Below are 25,404 nucleotides of genomic sequence, written 5' to 3' on the forward strand. Positions count from 1 at the left end.
GTTATCGTGGATGCTTTAGTCCATTGCGTCGTCATCGTTATCAATATTCCTATCGATCTTGTTAGCAATGTTGCCATCGTTATTGCCAACATTATTGTTAAGCGCCGACGACAATCGATATCGTTCTGCGTATCGATGCCGATAGCGCTATCGTAACAGATATCGCTATCGCTATGGACGTCGCTCTTCGGTTGTTCTGATTGGTATCGTTTGTGACATCGAAATATTTGTTGCAATTTATTGTCAGTAAATCGCGCTAGATATCATTATTCACGTTCATGTCATCGTCATCGTTATCGATGCTATCGATAACAAAATTGTCATATTTCAGTTGTTATCGTGTTTTCAATCAAGTTTCAGTTAACATTTAAAATGTCACTGTTAGCATAAGCTTCCAGGTTATCGTCTTCGTCTCCGTCATCGTCTTCGTCATCGTTATCGTTATCGTTAGTCTTATTGTTACCAATGCCGATATCAAAGCTATCAAAATTGTTATTATCCTGTTGTCCATAAATTTTAGTTGGCGTTTTAAATGCCATTTTGTTGTCGTCCTGGTCCTGGTTATCGTTAACGTTATCGTCATTGTCACATTTATTGTTATCGCGTTCGTTTAGCGTTATCGTTATCGTTATCGGCGTCTAGCGCGTAAAGGCACTAAGAAAATGTGGACCGCCCATATCGAACTGCTGCTGCTCGTAGACATCGTCGACCATCGAGCCGACGCCGACGCCGACATTGACGCCATTCGGCAGACCAAAGCTGGCGCCATTCGCCGCCAATGTGGCCGCCGCGGCGGCAGCGGCAACAGTTGCCGCCTTGAACTGACTGATGGCCAGCATGGGCGGCTTGTCGCCGGGCTTCCAGCGCCGATGGATGCCCATCGACTTGAGCTTCTGGCAGACGGACGACGGCGATATATTGATGCCCTTCTCGGCCAGGCGTGCGGACACCTTCCAGTACTGTATATTGCTGTCCTCCTTGATCAGCTCGAGTATTTCGCGTGTGATCTCCTTGTCGCGCATCTCGCGCTCGGCGGCCTTCAAGCGGCGACGCGGATGCAACATTTTTCCGCCATTCAAAGGCGGCGTCTGCTGCTGCTGCTGCTGCTGCTGCTGATAATGTGATGTATCCGCTGGTGTCTGACGCAGTTGCTGCTGCTGCTGCTGTTGTTGCTGTTGTTGCTGCTGCTGCTGTTGCTGCTGTTGCAGCAGCAATTCCTGCTGCTGTCGCTGCTGTTGCTGTTGCTTTTGCTGCTGCTGCTGCTGCTGCTGCTGTTTGATCAGCTCCATTTGCAGCTGCTGCTGACGCTGCAGCTCCTGTTGATGGCGCTGCTGCTGCTGCTGTTGCTCCTGTTGCTGCTGCTGTTGCTGCTGTTGCTGCTGTTGCTGCTGCTGCTGCTGCTCCTTGGCAGCCAGGGCGGCCGCCTCGTCACGCCCCTCGGCGCGCTTGTTGCGATAGGAGAGCGGCACGCCCTTCAGTATGGCATCGCGCACCTTCCAGGCCGTCATCTGGGAGACGTTCAGGGCACGCGCTATCTCCATGGTGGACGCATTCTGGGCGACCAACAGCTTGGCCATGGCATATTTCTCATCATCAATAAAGACGTTCGGCTTGCGCGGCTTCTTGCCAGGCTGATGGATCTGCGCCAGCGGCTGCTGCTGCTGCTGCTGTTGCTGCTGCTGCTGCTGCGGCGGCGGTGGCGGTGGCTGCGGCTGTTGATGATGATGATGCGGGTTGCTGCCAGAGCTGCCATTGCTTAAAGAGAGACAACAACATTAGAGAGAGCGAGCGAGAGAGAGAGAGAGAGAGAGAGCACAAACCTCTCATTGCTGTTGATGGGCGGCAGCGAGCGCAGGGACAAGTTGACGGGCAAAGCATGACTGAAAAGAAAGGCAAAGAAATTCATTAAATTAATTGCATATTTCTTGGCATGCAATAGAAAGAGAAGGGCAACGAGAGAGAGCGAGAGAGAAGGAGAAAGAGAGAAGGCGAAAGAGAGAAGGAGAGAGAGAGAGATAGAGAGAGAGAGAGAGGAGTCACAAAAAGTACAAGAATTCAATAAATGTTCTTGAGTTTGAAGTTCGGAGTTTGAAGTGCGATCTTCAGGAAATTAAGAAATAGGGCCAAGAAAAAGTGCTTTTACTTGGAGAACCGATTGAAAAACATATGCCTCATCTGTATCTGGTTTGAATGCAGCTAAACAATATCTTCAAGTCGATATTTATCGATATTGTGAATAAGTTATCGAAATGAAAAGAATAGAAGGTTGCGCCGTGAGCACCCAAATTTCAGGTTTGCTTATAAATGCCAAGCTATGCTTAATAGACTCTGCCTCCAAATCGATATTTATCGATAGTGTAAAGAAGTTATCGAAATGAATAGAATAAACTCATATGCTACACATCAAGCAGCAGCTCTTGACAAACGGACGAACAGACGGACATCGACATTAGCTCGTCGTCCAGCTGCAACTTGCAGGATTCGGATGAGCTTCCTGCTGCTTTGGAAATGCTGTCATCCCCAAGCTAACATGAAGCATCCGACCAACCAAGCAGCTGACCAGCTCAACGAGCTCAGCTCTACTTACTTGGCCGCCACAACGGCGGGCGGATAACGCGTCAACATGGGCAGCGTTCCATTGTGGGCGACCTTCTGCTGCTGCTGCTGCTGCTGTTGCTGGAGCTGCAGCTGCTGGGCATTGACAATGTGCGGAAAGCGATGCGTTTCGGCCAGGAGTCGCTGATAGGCTTCGACATCGGCGCGTGCCGGCAACATGGGTGTCGGTGATAGGGATATGGCGCGCTTGGAGTGCAGCTCATGCTCCATATCGGCGCCCTCGGCCAGGGGGCTGTGCTCCTCCAGCTGGGCGCGCATATCGTAGCCGTTGTGCAGCAGGCCGCAGACATCATCGTCGCCGGCATAGCCGGCCGTTTCCTCGGCGCCAATATCGCCAATGCCATCATTCTCGCCCTCGCCCTCGCCCTCGACAATGCCATCAGCATCGCCATCGCCATCGCCATCGCCATCGAGCACGCGATCTCGATCCCTATCGTGTTCGCGCTCGATCTGGCCATTGATGTCGTCGGGCTCGAGCTGGTCAAGAATGGTGAGCGGCGCGTGCTGCTCATCGTCGCTGTCCATTTGCTCCTCCTTGATGAGGCCCAGGCCCAGATGGCCATATGGCAACGTTAACTGCTGCTGACGCTCCTGCTCCTCCAGCTGCTGGCGTTCGTGCTGCTCCAGCTCCAGCTGCTGCTGCTGTTGCAGCTGGAGCTGCTGCTGTTGCTGCTGCTGTTGGTGCTGTTGCTGCTGCTGCTGTTGGTGCTGGTGCTCCTCGAGAGCCTGATCAACGACACGCTCGTGCAGGCTGACACCGTTCACGAGACTCTTGCGCAGACGCCAGGCGAAGGTGCGCGAGATGTTCAGCTCGTTGGCAATCACCGTGGTGGTTGCCTCGCGCAAGATCAGCTGCTTGGCCAGGGCGATCTTTTTGGCGTCCAGCTTGATGCGAGTGCGTCCCTTGCGCTTGTTCGTCAGGCCCAGCCTAAAAGAAGAAAACAAATTCCAGTTAAAACGCATCGAATCAGCTAAGTTGCGCTTCACAAAACAAATTGCCACCTACTTGCGATTGTTCAGATGCAGTGCAGCATTGTCCGGCGGCGGCGGCGGCGGCTTGCGCGGCACCACGCGCTTCGGAAAGTTGTTGAACTGCACAATATTCTGCTTGAAGAGCTGCTGCAAGGGCCTGCAAAAGTGTAGACAAAAGAGGAAAGAGTTAAAGTAGATATACTTATATAAAGATGAAGAAATGCATAAGCTCGCTTGGATGCAGCTGCCCTGCCGATTCTTCCCATAGAGCTATCTATCTTTATGTATATACAGAACTGAGCTGAAAGGTATCAGCGAGAAGTCGCTGGTTCAAACTCGGCAACAATTGCCTATTTAACTGACTAACTAAAAAATTATCGCGCGGGATGAAACGTAGCAGCTGAAGCTTCCTTTGCGATCAAAGGTTAGTGTTACAAGCGAGAAGTCGCTGGTTCAAATTCAGCAACAATTACCTATTCTGATATCTGTTTAACTGACAAACTGAAAACTTATCGCGCGGGATGAAACGTAGCAGCTGAAGCTAACTTTGAGTACGAAAGTTAGCGGTACAGGCGAGAAGTCGCTGGTTCAAACTCAATAACAATTGTTTGTTTTGTTTTATATTTGTTTTACTATCTAATCGATAGATGATCAACACATAGCCCAGGGCCCAGCATATAGGAAGCTGTGATTTTTCAATTTAGCTTCCTTTTTGGGTCGTTGGGTAGAGTAGAAGCGTGAGAACGCTGGTTCAAACTCAGCAACATAATTCACTTTTTTCATTATTTGTTTAACTGACTTAACTGAAAGGAGGAGATGAAGGCATTAAACAAAGCTCACTTTTAAATGAAGCTTTCTTTTGGATCGTAGGGTAGAGTAAAAGCGAGAGAACGCTGGTTCAAACTCAAGCACATTTTTCAATTTTCACATTTGCTTAACTGACTAACTGATAGGCCCAAAGCCTAAAATCTAAGAAGCTGCATTTTGTACCGAAACCTTATTTTGACTAAAATGTAAAAGAACAAGCGAGAGATCGCTGGTTCAAACTCAGCAAAATTTGTCAATTTGCTCTTTTTGTTCAGCTACAATATATATATTACCTAAGAGGGCTCGACGGAGAAGTATATTGGGGGGGGGTTTCAGTATGTGGGGGGTTCGAACTCCAGAGATTCCTGAAATCTTAAAGCAGAGCTCAAGGAGAAAACTGCCTCGAAGGAGTGCTACCTATCTGCACAATCAATGTTCCCGCTGGTACTTACATTTTGGCCGCCTTGGATGGGCAGCCGGTGCGCTTGTGCCATCCCAGATGATGGCCGGTGGGGAAGAGGACATGGCAATCGGAGCACTGCATCGGCCGGCTGTGAATGAGAAAGGATTAGGCAAATGCTGGGCGAGAGACTAGGGTGTGACAGTTGGGCAACTTACGTCTGATTGCGTCGCTTCTTGACGCAACGACCACGTCGAATGTGCTTCTCGAGGAAACGCTTGTAGAAGTAGGTCTTGCGGCAATTGGTGCACTCGTAGACGGGTCCGGGTGCGCCGTGCACGCTCTGCATGTGCGCCTTGAGTATCTGCTTCATCTCGAAGATTAGGTAACAGTGCGGACACTGGAAGCCACCGACTCCGATGCCAACGCCGACGCCGGCTGATCCATGGACAGCGCCGGCGCCAACACCATTGGCCAGGCCGGCGGGGGCATCAGTATCGCTGCCGGGCATCATGCCGCCGGACGGTTCCGGGTCCGGATCCGAGGGTGTTATCAGCTCAATTTCTGGTATCAAGGGCAATGTCATGTCCTCATCCTCGTCGTCGTCATCGTCATCGTCATCATCCGCATCGTTGTGGCCGCCGGCACCCAACACATGTCCATTGCCATTGGGAAACTTGTTCATGCGCTGCTGCATATACTCCTGCATCAGGCGTATCGAATTGAACGGCATGTGCTCCGGCATTTCGCCATCCTCGTGCGGCTCCTGCTGCAATTGCTGCTGCAACTGTTGCTGTTGCTGTTGCTGCTGCTGCTGTTGCTGGAGTTCAAGCGCCAGAGTTTGCTGCTCGTCAGCTTGCTGCAGTGCATCGGCCTCCTGCTTCGGTTGCTTCGGCTGCGTCGGCTGCTCCTCCCGCCGCTGCTCTATGATCTGCTGATGGCCATTGCTGTTGGCGTGTCCATTCTGGGGCCGTGCCTCGACTGCATCGCTCTCATTGCCATTGCCATCCGCATCCGCATCTGCATCCGGATCCGGTTGCACGGCCACACCATTCGCATTGTCCTCCTCCTCGTCATCGTCCGAGCTGCTGCCGCCGCTGCTGCTGCTGCTGCTGCCGCCGCTGCTGCTGGCGCTGCCACTGCCGCTGCCGCTGGCGCTGCTGCTGCTGCCGCCGGCGCTCTTAGCCGGAAGACCGGCGCCTGGCGGCGGATCCGGCGCCGGCTGGTCGAGCAACGTCACGTCGACGTTTAGCTCGCCCGTATGGCCCTCGATCTTCTTGATCAGCAGCTGCTGGCGATAAAAGTTGTCCGCATCCTCGCACTTCTTCTTGAACAGGCACGCCGAGATGGCCGTCTTGGCACAGTTCACGCACACCTGTTGCGGCAATGTGTCATTCTTGGCGATCTGCACAGGTAAATTGAAAGGTATTCATTACGTTAAGCTTAGTTCAGCTTAAGTTAAGTTCATATATTCTAATCCTCTATAAATGTACATTCCATTTTTTCACTAAGAATCCTGCCTGTAATTCCAATCAGAATTGTCGGCCACGTTTTGAACCAGCTTCCGGTTCAACCGGCTTTCTAGCCAAGTTTCAAACCAAATGATTATATAATTTCTCCACGTTCCATTAAACTAATCAATATATCCAAATGCCATAAATTGTATATTCAATTTGTTAGTAAGAAAACCCGCCAGCAATTCCAATCAGAATTGTCGCTCGCGTTTTGAACCAGCTTCCTGCTGGTTCGTGAGCCGGGTTTGGTTCAAAACTTTGATTTCTTTTAATGTACAAATTTGAAACATTTTTATTATTCGTTTAGCAATTATTTTTAAATTTATTAAAACGCGTTTTTTCTCTTTCCTAAACATTTTTGGGTTCAAATTTATTTAACTTTGGATCTAGAGCGAACTGGTTCATTTATGAACAAATGCCAAAGAACCTTAAGACAAACCCTGGAGCACAGCTAAAAACCTTGTTTTCTATCTTTTCCAGTAAAAAGTAAAGTTTACTTTTACAAGGTTTTTTTTTTTTGTTTTTTCATTCGAATTTGATTTTCGGGTCGACGAACCAAATCTCAGCTATACATAAAAAAAAAAAAAAGAAACAAAATAGAAGGCACAGAAAACGTCTCGACAGGTTTTTTTTTTTATCTGTTGCGTATTTTTTCATTTGGTTTTGAGATTTGTATTAAATGAACAAAATAGTAATAATACACGGACAATAGATTGCTGAAGATATATACATACATACATACATATGCATGCATGTGTGCATGCATGTATGCATGCATGCATGTATGTATGCATGCATGTATGCATGTAGTTATATTCATATTCATTATACAGAAACCTTGATATGGAAAAACTGTTTTATTTACACAAGAATTAGCAGAGCTACAAAAATAAATACACAGACATAAAGAGTACTCAGGTGTGCACACATACATATGCATATGCATATGCATACACATGTATACATATACGTATGCATGTGTGTGCGCGATCTGCTGCGATCTCGTGTTTCCTCAACGAGTTTTGCCCCATAAACACGATAAAAGATATAAAAAAGCCATAATAAAAATGATTAGAAAAGAAGAAGCAGAAAAGCATAATGTAAGAAAAATCGTATCCAAAGCAACTGAATTATGTGAAAAGATGTGAAAAAAAAAAAAACAAAAAAAAAACTAAGCCGCTCTCAAATTGAACAGAAATAGCAGAAAACCAGAAAAACATTTCACATTCAGGAAAAAAAAATCAAAAACAAATAAATAAATTATAATATGTATATGAAAAAAATACATGAATGGAATGGAATGGAATGGAATAAATTCAAAGCGGAGCTCGCGGTGCGAAGAGTTTTGGGCAGCAGTGTTGCCCAATCCAAAAAAAAACTAGCTGAATAGCTTGCAAAAATAAGCTATAAAAGTAGCTAAAATGTGAATTGTCTCTGAGCTGCCAAAAATAGCTAAAACTGTCGACTGCATGGAATGCCGAATGTAGCTAGAAAATGGCTGAATTGGCAACACTAATCGCCACCTGCGTCCCGCCCCATTGGTCGAGCGGGCGGGCGGGCGGCAGATAGGGGGCCAACGAACGTCTAAGCCGACAACGACTAAGTGAATGAATGCCGCCGCATGCCGAGCGCGAGAGCGAGAGCGAGCGCAAGAGCGGCGCGAGCGAGACAGCGATAGTCAAACAGAGAGCCCAGTTTGTGTGAAGAGAGCGCAGATGCGAGAAGAAGCAGCAGCAGCACCGGCAGCGGCAGCGGCAGCGGCAGCACAAAATTGTAAAAGAAAAATTTATGGAATTAAACCAAACATGAATTATACATTTACATGCATACATATAAAGTTGTGCTTGTGTGTGTGTGCGAGACGTCAAACAAAAGAAGAAGAAAAATATAGATATGCATGCATGTACATATGTATGCATGTATATGTATGTACATATAAGCAGCAATTCAAACGGTAAATTATTTTACAAAAGCAGCAAAACGAAAGAAAACTTAATACAAGCAACAAGAAACAGAAGAAATTCCAATTTAAAAAAAAACACGCACAGACAAAACCAAATTATGCATGTATATGATACACCGGCTAAAAAAAAAAAAAAACGGTATAATACTTAAAAACTAAGCGAGCTGAACTCAACTAAAACAAACAAAAAAAAAGAATTACGAAAAAAACAAACACACAAAAGCAAACGAAACGTTATTTTTTTTTTTTCTTCATTTCATTTCATGTCAGTTACTGTGAAAGAGATAAAAATGTTGTGAATTACGGCTATTCTATGAAATATGTTAATATATCAGTGCCGCGTACAGTACATACATATATACGGGACACACATACATGCATGCATGCATATGTGTGCGCATGTATTGGTATATTGGGTGATTGTATACATATCACTTTATAGAGAAACGCCTTCGCGTACGCATGTATGCATGCATGTGTGCATGTACGCATGTATGCATGTATGCATGTACACATGTTTACGGCAGATCTAAGAACGAGCAGCTGAATTGGGGGAGTTGGAAATGCCAGGCTCAGTTGTGAACTGAACTGGTTCATGCACGATCTATTCTATTTTGTTGAAGTTGAGCATTTCAACAAGTTCATTTCATCGATTCAACTAGTTCATTCATTGTAATATACATATTTTTGAGGAACTGAACCAGCGTTAACTGATGCCAGTTGGAATGTTATGCAGATGGAAACGCCTTAAAATAGAATTCCAAATGCTTTGTTTTCTTGGAGCTTCTTTGATTTTTGCAGCAAACAAAAACTTTTAATAGATTCTACAGATTCTAAACAACATTGTTCAAATCTGGTTGCCAAAAGTTTAATTTTATAAACTCTTAAATCATGCAAAGATTGTCAAAAGTTGAACAATGAGATATCATGATGGCATATTTTAAAAATAGTCACGTATACCTTGATTCTTTATTTCATTTATTCTTCTCTCCTTTTAATGGTCGCAAAGCAAACAGATATTTGAATGTCTTGTAAGCCCTTGGAAGTTTTCAAAGCAACCGCAAAGAAAGCAAATGAAAAGTTTTTAACATAGTTTTAGAGAGCATTCCAATATGAAGAACATTGCATGAAGTCAGCAATTAAAACACACTGCATTTCAATCTTATATCTTATCTATCGAACATTCTAATCAGCTTGCATTCGATTCCAATTGGATTGTATACCCAAGTAACTCTTCTGAGAACACGTAGCGTCAATAATATGATATGACTTGATTTCTTCAACATACTTTTATACTATTAGCTTAGCAGACATCTTAAAAGAACTCCCAGTCTAATTTTCAAAGATCTTTGTTCATGAAACCACATGAAACCAGTTTGCCCGCCGGGCAAGGCCGGGTAATATTCTTGTTCGCACAACCAGTTAATTATATTTTTGGCATATCCTTTGCCTTTCACTAAACATGTGCGTGGTATCTGCTAGTCGGACACTGCCAATTGGCGCACTGTTTTCTTATTTGAATTGTGACGCAAGTAAAACGAGCCAAAATTCCAATTATTTCATTTAAAGATTTAACCGCATGTTTCTAATTTAAGCCTCGGTTCATAAGTCTATGTTAAATTAGGTTCACGAACAGAACTTTAAGCCGCGGGCTCAACCCTATTCTAGTTGGTAATCGATGCGTCTGATTGGAAGGCGTGCTCTTCTTGCTTACCTTAACATCCGCCAATGTGGTGATCTTTTGCCAAAGCGAATCCTCGCCGAATATAGATATCATTTGCATAGAGTTTGTGTGCGATGTGATGCAAATGCGACATAATTGCGGATTGCATATCTCGGCGTCCATGTTGAATTTGCACGAGATCAGGATATGCGATAGGAATTGTAATAGAAGCTGTAGCCCTGGTCCTGATGCGTATAGATATGTGTGGAATTTGAATTGAAGTTGGAATCGGAATTGGAATTGGAGCTGGAGCTGGAGCTGGAGCTGGAGCTGGAGCTGGAATCGGAGTTAGAGGAGGAGGCGTGTGAGCAGCCAGCCGGCCAGCCAGCTAGCTGCATGCCAGATCTTCTCCTCTCTAGCGTCGCACTGCCGTTATTTAGCCGCGTTCCCGTTGCGGCGGCATTGGACTTCAAAGCGAACACCCGAAAAAACAAGAACAACAACAAAACAAAACAATAACAAAAACAAACAAAATCAACAAGTGGCAACGCTGTTCGCCGTGCAGCGTGTGGCCAAATGTTTGTATTTTATTTTGACTTTTGTTTTTTCTCTTTTTATTTTTGTTGTTTTTTTTTTTTTTTTGTTTTTTTGCGTCACGGGAAAAGACGGAAAACGTTGACGCGGTTGAAGTGGCGGCGATTTGGTTACTGAAATGGAATACAGAGAACGAGAAACTATTTATTAATAATGCGAGACTCGGAGAAATATAAAAATACATACAAACAAAAAAAAACAAAAACAAACAAATGTAGACGAAAACTAAATAAATAAAACTAAGAAACAAGAGAGGGAAAAAATTGAAATTCAAGAAAATAAAAACACGCACACAATAAACACACACACACACACACAGAGAGAGAGACGACAGGCAAACAAGCTAAACCTTCCCCCCGCCCGCCTCCCCTTTACCAACGCTTTGTCACCTTCAAGCAACCCAATCTATATATGAGACTCGAGCATTTTTATTATTGTGTAGATTCCAAAAACAACAACAACAACAACAATGGTAATACAATTCTTACTGTCGTTGCCATACACACACAAGCACACACACACACACACACACACACACATACGAACTTGATACAAACGAAAATAAAATTACACAAAAGAAAACAAGTCAAAACTAAAAAAAAAAAAACAAAACTTAAAAACACACACACACAGAGACACACACACACACACACAGACAGTGGGAAGCGAACAAATAAATAATAGCAAAAATCGTAACGAAACGAAATAATAAAATAAACTCTATGAGCCGGATGACTGCTACTAAAGGCAGGCAAGGGGCTCAATGGGGATGGTTAGTGCCAGGGGTGGGGTACGGAGGGGTGGGGTGTGTGTGCAAGCCGAGGTGAGGTGAGGTTAACCGCCACAGAAACTACAACGATAAATTCATGTTCTCTCACGCGCGCTCTCTAGTTTTATAGCTCGCTCTCTCGCTCTCTTACTCTCTCGCTCTTTAAATATTTGTATGCATACGTGTGTGTGTGTGTGTGTGTGTGTGTTTGTGCGCGCTTAAAAGGGTAAGCAAGGACGGCCGAAGGGAGCACAAGTTAGTGCAATGCGAGATTGGGCAGGCGGCAAGGGGCCAAGCGTTGTGTATTGCACATAAAACTACGCAAAATGCCAAGGGCTTTGCATCCTAAAGTAAAGACAAACATCTGCATATTAACTTCGAGTACAACTTTTTATCCAACTGTGGAGTGAGCCGAGCAGAACAGGAATCAGTTGAAGTTGAACACACCCGCACACAACCCCACACCCACCCACCCACACACACACACACACACACGCATACATGCAACAAGAAAATAAGTCTCAACAGCAAAGAAAACAAGAGATAAAATCCTAAGCTGCACTTCAAGCGCTTATTATAAAAAATATATACATACATACATATGTACATATATATATACATATATATATATGCAAGTGCATCTATGTATGTATGTATATATAGCAACATCTTATGTTAAGAGCATCGCATCGCAACGCATCGCGACTGCATTTTCTTGCAAATTGGTATTAGTTTTCAATAAGCTACAAATTAGGAGCATCTCAATGCCGCTGCTTTTCTTTAGTTGCAAATTGGTACTCGTTTTTAATGGGCTGGCTACAAATTAAAGTTGCACTAATTTGAGAGTTGGCATTAAAGTACTAAAAAATGACAGAATAATAAATACTGCGCAACACTTGCAACACCTAATCAAATGCACACAATGATCAACACTGAAACGGCAATGCGTCGTTTTTTGTGGAATGTGAAATTCCTGAACCAGTTCCAGATTCAGCTCAAATAACGACAACGCTTCTTGTACTATTCAAATGATGGAAATCAAGCGCAACAGCAACAACAACAACAAAATGGCAAACTCAAATTTGGATGGGATCGCGATGAGAAGAAGGAAATCATAAGATCTAGAAAAACTGCAGTCAGTCGCGCAAATAGAAACAAGAAATAAGAACATGCAATAACTACGCAAACGCTTACAGCGTCTCTCTATCTCTCTCTCTCTCTTTCACACACACAGTCATAGTTAGAGACACCAGCAACGACCTGGAAACTGGAACTGAAAACCCAACCAATTTGCAATACATATTTGTACGACCGAGTACTTGTACGTACAATTCCCGTCTCCATGTCGCATTTTTTTTCTTGTCTCAATATAACTACAGCAATATACACGTTAGTATACTTACAAACATAACTATGTATGTGCATGTATGGAATATCTGTATAATTTATAAAGACACACACACACACACACTCACTCACAATCGCATTCATAACTATGTGCATATGTGTGTGTATGTTTTTATGCCCTGCCCGCATATGGTACGTTCAATCGTTAACCCCCCGCCCCTCCCCCCTAACCATTTTTTTTGATTTTTTTTTTTTTGCCCCTTCTTCCAGCCATTAGCATTCATTGTGTCGCGTGTGTGTGTGTGTGTCCAAGTCGAGTCTGCAGCTCACTTGGAGTCTTTTGTTTAGAGTTTAAAATAAAATTAAATAAAATTGAAACCATAGTAAAGAAAAACAGCAACAGTAATGAATACAACGTTAACGTCAACTACGGCGGCGACGTCGACGTCAACGTTAACGTCGCTCGCGGTTTACATATGAGGAAATATTACAGTTTATAACAAACGTATAAAATGCATGAGCATGGATAATGGAGTAAGAGTACGAGCAGCAGCAGCAGCAGCAGCTACTGCCGGCATGCACAAACTAAGAGCAAAAAAACAAAAGAAAAACGAAAAACGAAAAAAAAAACAAACACAAACATACAACCAAAGAGAGCCGAACTTCAGGCTGCCAACACTAAATAGTAAAGGCAGAAAAGTCAAGAAACTCAACATTTGTCTCTTAATGCCGTTGTTGTTGTTGCTGTTGTAGTTGTTGCTGCTGTTGCTGTTGCTTTAGTTATTTCAGCGTGCTAAAGTCGTAGTCCAAGTCGCAGCCAAAGTGCTCAACGGACAACTATTAAAGAAAAAACCACAACAACAACAACAGCAACAAAAAGACGACAAAAAACAAATACACGCTACTTACACTTACTAGCCATACATAACTACAATACACATGCATCTCTCCTCTCTCTCTCTCTCTCTCTCTCACACACACTAACTGTATGTGTGTGCAGCGCACGTACATTTAATACTTAACTCTTGTATCGTCGTCGTTGGTCTGTGTGCTTTAACTTTGTTTTTTTTCTTCTTTTTATTTAGCTATTGTACAGTTCCACAGAAAATTTATACAACGCACGGACGGTGAGTGGCTGCTAAGACTTAAAAGGATGGTACGCAAGGGGGGAGGAGGGGGGGGGGGCGTGTATGCTGGTATGTACAATTTAATATTTGTATGAACATATTTGCGGACAGCAAGCGAACACACACACGCACACATGCACAGATAGAGAGCGAGCGCGGCAGAGAGCGAAAGACACATCGCAAAGAACGAAGACGAAGTTGGCGCACTGATAGATCTACACACACATACGCTGACGAGAGAGCGTGTGCGCGCGCGCGCGCGCGTGTGTGTGCGTGTGCGTCTGTGTGTGTGTGCGCACTAGATAAATTCTAAACGCTGTCGTTGACTTAGAAAGTATCTATTGAAAGATACAGCGCGTTTCTTCTGCTGCTGCGGCAGCTGCTTCTTCTTATTTTTCAACTCTGTAACCATAAAATGCGCAAAAATTGAGTGCAATAAAGTTGCGCAAATGTAAGAAGAAGAATGCGAAAAGCAGAAACGAGTCGCATGCACACACACACACACACACACACACATACGGTTAGCTTCCAATTAAAAGTTTGCATAGAATTCTGCAGAAATTTATTTCATAGAAAACTCCTTTATATAATTTTCTTTTTTTTTGCTCTTTTTAAGCTCTTTGAAAGATTATAAAGCGGAAATATGGTCACACTGTTCAACTTTTACCTTTTGATCCTTGCGAAAATAGTTGCATTCATTAAATTTAACTGGAACTAACTCGAAAGGCACGTTTCAAATGATATTTTTGATAGAGAAACAGCTCAAGCGAAAAATAGAGAACATGATCTTGAAATTTTGTAACTCAAATTCCCAGTAAATTAACATTTTACTCTCATTTTATTTATTTTTGGATATTTATTTTTTTTTGTTAACTTTTCAATGGCTTTCCATAAATTTTGTATTTTGCATATTTCTGATTCTAATTCAATTATGAACTGGTTCATTTTGCCCATGAACAAAAACAAAAACAAATATTTACAGCGAATCTTACTAATTAGAAAGACAATAATAATAATAATAATAATCATGAGGCAAGAGGAAAACTACACAACTTTAAAGATTGCACAAATTCCAAGTTCCACAGCAAATACTCTTTAATTATTTCTCGAACAATTCTAGTTCATCTTGGAATAAAGATCTAGATCTTTTATTTATACAAGTTTAGCTTTTAGTTTCAATTTGAAAGATTTGCGAAATTTACCTGTGATTGGCATTTGAGCGTGGGCGTGGGCGTGGGCGTGGGCGTGAGGCGTGGCACTTGTCAGATGTTAGAGCATTACAGTGCGTGGTAATTACGAGCTCACGACAATGAGCACAACGTGAATAATAATTTACATGTACTTGCCATAACAATGGATCCGGAAGAAGTACACACATACACACACACACATATATATATACATAGTACATACATGTATATTCATTATATGATAGCCAGATGAAGATACAAAGATACAGTCAGTTATCTGTGTGTGTGCACAGAGATAAAGTGCGAGAGAGGCAAGTGGAAATTCAACACCTACAACAAAAAGTACGCTGTGTGTGTGTGTGTGTGTGTGTGTGTGTGTGTGTGTGTGTGTGCGCACACATACACATATCGAAAAGACAAGCTCCAACTGAAGATTGACAATCGCAACATGCGTTATAGATACATATGTAGGTGTGGTCCCCGTCTGTAACCAGAATTGTAGATGGGGGGGCGGCGCATGTCGACGAGCAAATACCCTTTAGATATTCAAAAAAAAAAAACCTACTTTCGAACTTAATGTTCATGTCTAAGGTTTAGCGTAGAGCTCATCATAGTTTCTAGTTTTGGATCAAAAGATTTACAAACGAATTTGTATATTTTGGCTCGATCCTTTCTATATAGGCTAGATAATATGGTTTTCGACCCAAGTTAGCTCATGTCTAAGACGCAGAGTAAGGTATCAAAGTATCAAAGTTTCCGAGTTTCGTACAAATACCCTACAAACTAATTTGTAATTTTCTTGCATTTACTTTATTTCTCGAGCTATTCCACATTTAGCTCAAGTCTTATCATAGTTTGAGTTTGCTTCAATTAACTTTCAAACTAATTTATAGTTTTTTTCTCCTCTATCGGAGAGACATATATGGTATGATATATGATATATTGATATGGCAGTTCGACGTTGACCAGATTTTGCCAATATGTCGGAAGCGTATTAGAGCTTCTTCTTTTGTTTCTTATAGAGAGTTCCTTTTTCTTATTCAATCCCAATTAAGCCCAATTTTAATTTGAGAGACTTAAGAAAACCATAAATAATATATTATCAGAAAAATAGAAAAATAATTTCAATTGTGAATCTTCTTCTTTAAAATCGATGCCAAATAGTGTATATACAAAAAAGTGCTTACATCGAAGAGCTGCCTCTCTTCATGCGTAACGCGTTTAATAACAAAATAACAATACGCTTTGGTAGGGTATATGCTTATGAAGTCTGGCATCTCCAGCGGAAAGACATGAAAAACTTGTGCATATGATAAAAAGATACGCAAGCAAATATATGTACATCTAAATGCATACAGTTATACACACACACACACACACTCGCACACACACAAACATATATACATACATATATCGAATGATATTCAATCTTGTGCCAAATTGTGTAAACATTTTCCGCGTAACCAAATATCAAAAAAAAAAAAAAATAATAAAATAAAAAAAAAACAGTTACGTTTTATGTTTCGCAAAAGAAGAAACAGATAAAATACAAAAAAAAAAAATTATAACAAATTGAGAATTTCACAGAAATCCGAAAATGGATATAAGACAAATACAAATTAAGCCAGGGGATTAGGCAGACGTAGGGCGAGAGAGGGTGGGGAGAGGGAGAGAGAGAGAGAGAGAGATAGCGGTAGCTGCACTTAGCTGTAGATGTGCATGTGTTTGTATGTATGTGTGTATGCACGTATGCATGTATGTATGTATGTATGTATGCATGCATGTATGTATGTGTGTATGTATGTATGCACATACATATGCATGTTATTAAAATTATATCCATGTACTTATGTCAGGGACAAGAATGCGCTGCTAAGGCAAAGCTAAAAATAACAACTGCCGATAATGACGTTTATTTTAAATCCGATTATAATAATGATTATGCAGATGACGATGATGATCATGATGTTAGCAACGACAGCAACCCACGTAAGATGCAAGGCGCACTAAGTTAAAGCAGAAGAAGAAGCAGCAACACAAGCACAAGCATCAAAGTTGAACCAGGAAAACAAAAACGTTATAATCGTGAGTTTGCCCAACTGGCAAATACCCTGCACAAAGTGTTTTCTCGTACAACAAGCTGCGCCGAAAATACATAAGCTACATGGATAAATAATCGAGGGGGCTAAATAATCGCAAATAACCGTTATAAGCCAGTTAAATGAATATTCAAACTAACATATTAGAGATTGCCAGCCTATGCAAAAACCAATATACCCCATTCAGTCAAACAGCAACGGAATATGCGTGTGGGCGGTGGGTGTGCTCGCAAATGAAGGTAGAGTATTAAGGAGAAGCAGGAGCGCACAAAGTATACCAAGGTGTCAGAGCAAGACAGACTCAAAAGTTAAGAAAGAAAATACAAAAAAAATAAAACAAGAAAATCCAAAACTAGACAAAAACTTGGCAATGGCAACGGCAACGGCAACGGCAACGGCAGTAAAGATAAGCACACACAGCGACAACTCAGAACTGGGAACTGGGAACAGAATGGAATAAGAAGAAGCAGCAGCAGCAGCAGCAGCAGCAGCGGCGGCAGCAGCAGCGGCAGCGGCCACATAGACAAGTTTATGCAAGGCTGGAGGGGCATAGGGGGAGGGGGCGCTGCATAAATGATGCCAAACCAGCAAGTCCTCTCACCTATGCTTGTATATGTACTATGCAGGTATTTATGGCTGTGCGTGTGTGTGTGTGTGTGTTTGCCTTTGTGTAACTCTCCACCCAGTTCTCAGCCTCATCAACATCATCAGCAACATCATTATGATCATCTTGAACATCATTAATGCAACGCAAGGCAAAGCTAAACCGCAAGCAAAAAGAAGTTGCGCCAAACTGCAAAGTCGCATTTGGAATGCCCTTACCTACACACAAGCAACAAGACGAAGAAGAAGCAGAAGCAAGCATTCAAGCCGCATAGAAAACATAGAAAGTCAATAACATAGAAAACATTTTCTGCACTAAGTTGATTTTTCTGCATTTCGTTCTTAGTTGAAAAGAGCGAGCGAGCGAGAGAGCGAGTGAGCGAGTGAGTGAATGAGTGAGTGAGTTTCTGCTGCTTGGGGTTTTGGGTGGGAGCATACGCAGAGCGCAACTTAAAAGAGACCCGACTTGGGAAGAGAGCGCAGAGCGGAGCGTATGCACGTGAAATAAATGCAATTACCGCATTCAATGCGCGCTTGTGTGTGTGAGTGAGTGAATGAGCGTGAGACGTGTGACTGTGTGTGTGTGTGTGTGTGTGTGTGTGTGTGTGTGTGCGAGCGTCGTTGCGCGTGCATGTGTGCAAGTTTTATAATTTTTCTATAGTTTTTTTTTAATACAAGCCTTTGGTATACTCTGGACTATGAGTGTGTACAATTACTTTGACATGCACGTTGATAAGCTTCAGAAGGAAGTTACCTAGACCTTATCTGTAATTTTTTTTTTTAATTAATTTATTTTTTAACAATGTATGCACGCTCATGCAAAAAGGTGTAATAATTATGAATGCCAGTTGTTCCTTATACCAAGTTAAATGTTAGCTATTCTATGGATTCTGATTGAATCAATTATAACTGAACTTATCTAAGAATCTGCTGTCAGTGTATTTAGGCTTCGACGAGCTGCATTGAAAGGCTCCTTCTTCTTCTTCTGCTTCGTCTACTTGTTATTTTATGCGTTCACAAAACTTGAGAAGCAAAAACAAAAACGAACGACATTTTCTGTATACGCGTCGCCGTCGACGTCGACGTCGCCGTTTGTTTGAACGCCGTCCGCCCGCTCGCCCGACCACCCGCCGCTCCATCTACCGTTTTTGCAGCGCTGCTGCAGCGCTGCACTTACTGTTGTTGTTGTTTTATACGTTTTCTTACACAAATTATTTTTTTTTTCTTTCTTCATATGCATTTTGATGTGCGTGTGCCAGTCGACGATGTTTTTTGCCTGTGTGTGTGCGTGTATGTGCGAGCGCGCGCGCGCGCGTGTGTGTGCGTGTGTGTGTGTGTGCTCGCCTCGGATCAAATTTGTTGAATTGTTTATTTAGTACGCTGTCGTTGTTGTTGCGTATATACATGCATATATATATATATATACGTATATATTTTTTCAGTTATTGTTATTATCGTTAGTTGCAGTTGCATTCGCTCTCAACGTTTGCTTCGCTCGCTCATTCGTCTACATTCCGTCATTTGCTGTCTCTTTCCTTTTTGGTATTTGTAAATTACATAAATTGTCTTGGACTATAAATTACGGGAAGATTATTATGGATTGCTGCTTGCATGTGTGTGTGTGAGTGTGCATGTGTCTGTGCAATTGTATGCATGTAGGCAGTTGTTGTTGGCTTGGTTCGGTTTTGGTTTCGCTTTGCTTGCATCGATGAAACGAACGCAATAACCACAACAACAACAACAACAACGACAACAACAACGGCAACAATGTGTTTTTTATGCTTTTATAGAGATCTGCATTTAATGATACTCTGCCAATCGCACATAGTTACACATGTACATATAAGTACGTGTGTGTGTGTGTGTGTGTGTGTGTGTGACTCAGAGGATGGAAATGGATATGGTTATGTTAAATAGCAAGTTTTGCATGTGTCGTAAAATGCCAAGCGATGTTTTTTTCTGCTGCTGCTGCGGCAGCCAGACAAAGGCAGGGCAAAGGATCATTAAAAAAAAATGTTGAAATGCGCACCTTTTAAAGCGCTCTGCTCTTATCGGTCCAACTAGATTTGCAATTGGTATGACAGTGGATGCTCCCAAAAAATAAATGGAATCTAATTGGATCGATGCACACACATGCACACACATGCACCTACACAGGCAGATTCCAACACTGCTTGCATTAGTTGACAGCTGCGCCTGATTAATCGATTATATTAATCGATGCATGTGCCTGGCTTAAATGCCAAATTGCCTGTGTGAGTGTGAGTGTGAGTTAACGTTAGATTCGAAGACGTGACAAAATGGCGCAATGTAAGAAAGTTATTAGCTAGAAGAAGCATGCGAATGCGAGGTCATTGAGCTGAAACAAGATATGAAACAGAAATGGAATAAATAAAAACAAACTGTTATACATATATGTATACACAACTGTTATACTACATAATATGCATATGCAAACAACTCAGCTTAACTGCAATTGAAAATTTGTAAAAATTATAACATTTCACTTCAATTTCATTCAATTCGTGTGATTGTAGATTTAGCTATGCATAATATCCATGTATCAAGTCTGTGTGTGTGTGTGTGTGTGTGTGTGCGTGCGTGCAAAGAACAATAAGCAAATACATGGATAACAACAAATTCTCTTGGCATTTTCTTGAGCATTATCAACGTAATCTACGCTGCTTGCCAACACACACACACACACACACACACGCACACGCACACACATACACACGCACTGATTTAACGTAACTATTCCAGTGGCTCAGCTCAAGTGAGCATAGTTAATGGCAAACAACAATAAGAACTAGCGAAAGAGACAACAAAAAAAAAAGAAGCAAATACGAGGCAGCAGCACACACACACACACACACACACACAAACACAAACACGCGCGCGCACACACATGCGAGCAACAGCAGTAATAATAACAATAATAAATTGAAGAGTTAAACTAATAACGAAATATGAACACACACACACACACACACATGCGAACATTCATATCTATAGCTCAATATAGTGTTTGTATGTTAAGTAAACGTCACACATATACACACACGCGCATATATTAAATACATACATACCTTTATTTAGTCGAAATTGCTATTTATTTGCTTCTTCTTCTTCTTCGGCTTTGCCGTGCCTATGGGCTTCTTCTTCTTGTTGTTGTTGTTGTTGCTGTTGTCGCTGCTGCTGTTGTTGTTGTTGTTGTTGCTTCTCCGTTTCTTTTTACTTATTAGTTTTTTTTTTTACACAAGCAGAGAATCAATTTGGAATGTTTAAAGATACTTTTTATTGTTAATGTACGTTTTTTCTTTGTATTTCTTTTTTTTATGCTATGTGCCGTTTTTCTTATTGGTGCTTACATAAATTTCGTTGCGTTTGCAATTTGAATTTGTTCTCTTATTTGATTTGTATTTTTTTTTTTGCACCTGCACCTTGCCGTATTTCACATGAAATTCATGTATTTTAACAAGTAATAAAACAACAGAAAAAAAAATACACAATTGATTTTATTGAAATAAAAAAAATAACATGCACAAGCTTTTGTATCAATTAATTCATTTTCACAAATCTCATTGACAAAACGGTAAACACAATTCAAAAATGCGCTGTTGCTGTTACAGTTATTTTGAGTCAATTTACGCAAACTGCGACGCAGCGCTGCGCTAAACACAAGACGTCCGCTCACCGCAATGATCTGACAAGACAAAACAAAAGCATAAAAAACAAAATAGAAACCAACACAAAAAACATCAGCACATGATAAATGCACTGTACAAGGTCAGTTGTTGCATTGGCCGCATTGTGGGCGCGCTCTGAGAGCGTGTAACCTGTGTAAGTTATGACGTCACGCTCACTAAACCGCGAGATAATTTAGGCATTTTAGCTGACAATTTGCAAATCTTAATTGATTAGTTATATTTGTATGTTTCAAAACGACTTAAATATGCAGTGCTTTTTATATGCGTATGTTTATTGTCAATCTGCTACATGTAAATAAATACAAATAGCTTATGACGTCAAATCAGTGTTTAGCTCTTGGCACTACCTTATCAGATTACAGCGCTGCAAGCTCTTAATGTTAACGCGCTGTTCCACCATACTACTGTTATGTCTGTTTTAAACTCAGTTGGTGCTGTCAACATGACAAAATCAATGTATCGATAACAGAGCAAGGCTGAATTTGGCACGATAACATAATATTGTCTTTTTAACAGTTTATGTTGAGTGTCTTATGCTTTGGTAAATTTATTAAATAGACACAAATAAAGAAACAAATAAATGTAATTGCATATGACGCAAACAATGTACATATATTAGCCTTGTAATGCAATGGGTAAATGTGAACTAGCACAAGTGCAGCAACATATGTTAATGTGCGTATTTCATAACAGCACGCAGCAAATTGCTAAATAAAAAAAATCAATTAAGCAGCACTGTGTGCACCCACACATTTATTAAAAACTTGATTTTAATAAAATAATTTGTAAAAATTTCTTATCGATTCGCAAAAAATGCAACGCTGGACGAAAAATGAGTGCGCAGCAACCATGCCGGCTAGTTTTTGACAATTGGAATGACGCCCCCTCCCTTACCTAACGATAGCACGAACAGACCGACCAACTGGAAGTCGCTGAGCATAACAGTGCCAAAATGAGCAAACAGCGCTTCCATGCGAAATATTGGTGCATGCGTGTTGCTGTGTGTGTACGTGTACGTGTATATCGTGGAAATGGCTTCCAATCAGAATTTGGAAGTTTTTTTTCCATATTGATTAGTTATATGTCGCTTTTGTTGTTTACTCGCCACATTTTTTTGGTCAGTTAAATTGTGTGTGTTGTGTTTTGCAAAAGACGCGGCAAATTGCGCGAAAAATTACGCAAAAATAGAAAAAAGCAAAAACGAACGCAAACAAAAAAAAAATAAAAAATAAAAAGTTAATAAAACGAAGCAAAAGAAGTAGAGAGAGAAAGAGGAAGCAGCAGCAGTAGCAGAAGACGACGAAGAAGAAGAAGAAAAACAACAAGAAGCAAACGTTAGGCGCCATTTTCGCATAAATCGCGACCCAGCGATACACAGAAAAACACCCTCGATGTCCGCGGGTGTGGGTGGCGGCGGAGGTAGCATAACCACAGATCATCATAGCCGTTTATATTTTCTTAATTCGCCAACGGCGCCGCTTACCGCCCGCGATCCGTTCTTCATTAAACCGGAATATCTCAACTATGAGAATCCCATGCACCATCTCTATCCGAGCAACAGGGGCCTCATAGAGTATAACAGTTATACGACAACAGTTGCCGCCGCTGCTGCGGCCAGTGCGAGTACAGGTGCCGCTGCTGCAGCCGCTGCCGCAGCCGCTGCCGCCGTTAGCAGTAACAGCAATAGCAGCAATAACAATAACAGTGCCAGTAACAGCAACAACAACAACAACAACAACAGCAACAATAACAATAACAGCGCAAGCAACAGCAACAACAACAACAGCAACGCGAACGCCAACGCAAGCAGCAACAGCGAAAACAGCTTCCAGCCACATCCGCAACAACATCCGCAGCAGCAGCAACAGCAACAACATCCGCAACATCCGCAGCACACACAACAACAGCAGCAACAACATCAACAGCAGCAGCAGCAACAACATCCACAGGCGCCGCATCCCCTGCACCAACATTTATCCACCGGCATCGTTGTCACCGGCGTCGCCCTCGGTCATCAATCGTCGCGGGCACAGAAGGCGGCGCGTCGGCGCAGCAACGAATCTGTCGAGGCACGGGAACGACGTCTGGAACGGAACGCGGCGAGAATGCGAGATAAGCGCAGCAAAGAATCGGAGGCCGAGTATCGGCTGCGTTTGGCCAAAAACGCCGAGGCGAACCGCGTCCGACGCCAAAACGAAAACGAAGTACAAAGAACCCTAAGACTGATGAAGAACGCCGCCCGCCAGCGACTGCGACGCGCCAGCGAATCGAACGACGAGCGCAAAAAGCGTCTGGCCAAGGCGGCCGAGCGGATGCGCGTCTCGCGGGCGAGTGCTCCCAAGGTGATCAAGCCGCCGCTCGAGGATCGCCTCAAGGGCTACTAAGGAGCAGCATCAGCAGCATCAGCAGCAGCAGGCGGAATCCAATCAGACAACACCCAACACACGCACGGATAGACAAACAGACAGACAGGCCATATACATGTGCACGCCTATAGCCGAATCCAATCAGAGCGCAATTGGAAGCTTCTGAAGCGGGCTTCAGCAAGTAAAGTGCATTCACACACACACACACACACACACACACACACACACACACACACGCAATAACAGTAACAACATAGGTACACACAAACACACACACACACACACACACACACACACAGACACAAAACAATACAACACACGGAATCTAATCAGATGATATCTAATCAGAAAACTGTAAGCATACACAAATAGCAGCAGCAACGCAAGAAGAAAGCCATAGAAGAAGAAGAAGAAGAGGAAGAAGAAGAAGCAGCAGCAGCATGGCCAGTAGAAGCAGCAGCATATGTGTGTGAAAGAGAAAGAAATACAGCTATAAATAATATATATTGTATACATAAAAGAAAAGAAGCAACATATAACATTTACATAGAAATGTGTAAAGAAAACAACAACAACAACAACAACAACAACAACAAATAAGTAAAGCAAATAATAACAAAGAGTAAAATGAGCTAAATAAGCCGCATAAAACATAAACAACAACAATAACAACAATAATAATAATAATAATATGGATAAAATGAGGCACTTTTTTTTTTTTGGTATTTAACAGAAAAAAAAAGTGTCGAGAATTTTTTTTTTAAGTTAACATTAACAAAGATGAAGTAAAAAAAGAAAACAAAAGGAAAGGAAGAAAAGAAAACAAAAAAAAAAAAACAAACAAAAAAAAAGTATTTTTATAATGCATGCATTATATTCTTACAATATATAAATATATATATATATATGTAGTTATATATATACAACACACAGAATAATATATAGATACACACACATACACACACACGCGCGCGCAGTCATGTGTAAATGTATGCACGCCTCACACACACACACACATACGCGCGCGCGCGCGCACTCACACACGCACGCATATGTGCGGGATACACACATGTGGCGCAAAAAGAAGAAGCAGCAGCAGCAGCAGCACAGCGCGAGAAACCCCAAAAAGCAAAAAATTAACTTCAACCCCATATGCACACGCACACACACACACACACACACACACACACGCACACACGGCCATGCCCACGCCCACACGTGTGCATATGTGCGCCGCATACAGGGTGACTCAATGCTAAGAATTGCAGCGAGCGCAGCCAAATTCGTCTTCTAACTGTTATTTCCCATTTCTAATAAGCATTTTTTGCTTTTGTTTTGCTTTTGCTTTTGGTTTTATTTGTTTCGCCGCTTGACGTCAGGCCGCCGCTGCAACAGGTGCGACATCTTTCGGTCAATTTTGCAAGCTGCGGCGCGCCTGTTCACGTTTTATTTTTGGCAACAACAAATATTAGAAAAAGACAATTTCAACAAATTTCGAACGCATTTTTAACCCTTGGTCCAAAACAAGCAACCCCCATGTGTGTGTGTGCGTGTGTGTGTGTGCGTGTGTGTGTGTGTGTGTGTGTGTGTGTGTGTGTGTGTGTGTGTGTGTGTGTGTGTGTGTGTGTGTGCGTGCTGCCCCCACATGAATAGGAGCAATTCAC

At 42.3% G+C, this 25,404-nt stretch overlaps 2 protein-coding genes across 2 annotated transcripts; one reads left to right on the plus strand and one right to left on the minus strand.

Annotated features, from left to right (window-relative positions):
* Nucleotides 1-623: 623 nt before the first annotated feature.
* Nucleotides 624-20,791, minus strand: LOC115768034. The gene is made up of 8 exons (XM_030712457.1): nucleotides 20,754-20,791; nucleotides 9,987-10,642; nucleotides 5,014-6,200; nucleotides 4,848-4,946; nucleotides 3,623-3,745; nucleotides 2,588-3,544; nucleotides 1,821-1,880; nucleotides 624-1,755 (listed from the first exon to the last, which is right to left on the minus strand). Exons 2-8 carry the CDS (start codon nucleotides 10,116-10,118, stop codon nucleotides 639-641), a joined length of 3,675 nt encoding a protein of 1,224 aa, XP_030568317.1. The 5' UTR covers nucleotides 10,119-10,642; nucleotides 20,754-20,791; the 3' UTR covers nucleotides 624-638.
* Nucleotides 20,792-22,659: 1,868 nt separating this feature from the next.
* On the plus strand, nucleotides 22,660-23,987 carry LOC115767977 (GATA zinc finger domain-containing protein 10). Its single transcript, XM_030712376.1, has 2 exons — nucleotides 22,660-23,026; nucleotides 23,147-23,987. Exons 1-2 carry the CDS (start codon nucleotides 22,766-22,768, stop codon nucleotides 23,756-23,758), a joined length of 873 nt encoding a protein of 290 aa, XP_030568236.1. The 5' UTR covers nucleotides 22,660-22,765; the 3' UTR covers nucleotides 23,759-23,987.
* Nucleotides 23,988-25,404: the final 1,417 nt, after the last annotated feature.

The sequence above is a fragment of the Drosophila novamexicana genome, unplaced genomic scaffold, assembly GCF_003285875.2.
Source record: "Drosophila novamexicana strain 15010-1031.04,08,12 unplaced genomic scaffold, DnovRS2.1 tig00001554-arrow-arrow-pilon, whole genome shotgun sequence".
In the NCBI taxonomy this organism is placed as follows: Eukaryota; Metazoa; Arthropoda; class Insecta; order Diptera; family Drosophilidae; genus Drosophila; species Drosophila novamexicana.

What these genes read in the sequence shown, in the direction of transcription:
- LOC115767977 (XM_030712376.1), top strand. Translation starts at nt 22,766, where the DNA reads ATGTCCGCGGGTGTGGGTGGCGGCGGAGGTAGCATAACCACAGATCAT. An exon ending in CCGCTGCTGCAGCCGCTGCC is followed by an intron (nt 23,027 to 23,146) that starts GCAGCCGCTGCC and finishes GCAAGCAACAGC; the next exon opens with AACAACAACAACAGCAACGC.
- LOC115768034 (XM_030712457.1), bottom strand. Translation starts at nt 10,118, where the DNA reads ATGGACGCCGAGATATGCAATCCGCAATTATGTCGCATTTGCATCACA. An exon ending in CCATCCAAGGCGGCCAAAAT is followed by an intron (nt 3,746 to 4,847) that starts GTAAGTACCAGC and finishes ACACTTTTGCAG; the next exon opens with GCCCTTGCAGCAGCTCTTCA. An exon ending in CCCGCCGTTGTGGCGGCCAA is followed by an intron (nt 1,881 to 2,587) that starts GTAAGTAGAGCT and finishes CTTTCTTTTCAG; the next exon opens with TCATGCTTTGCCCGTCAACT.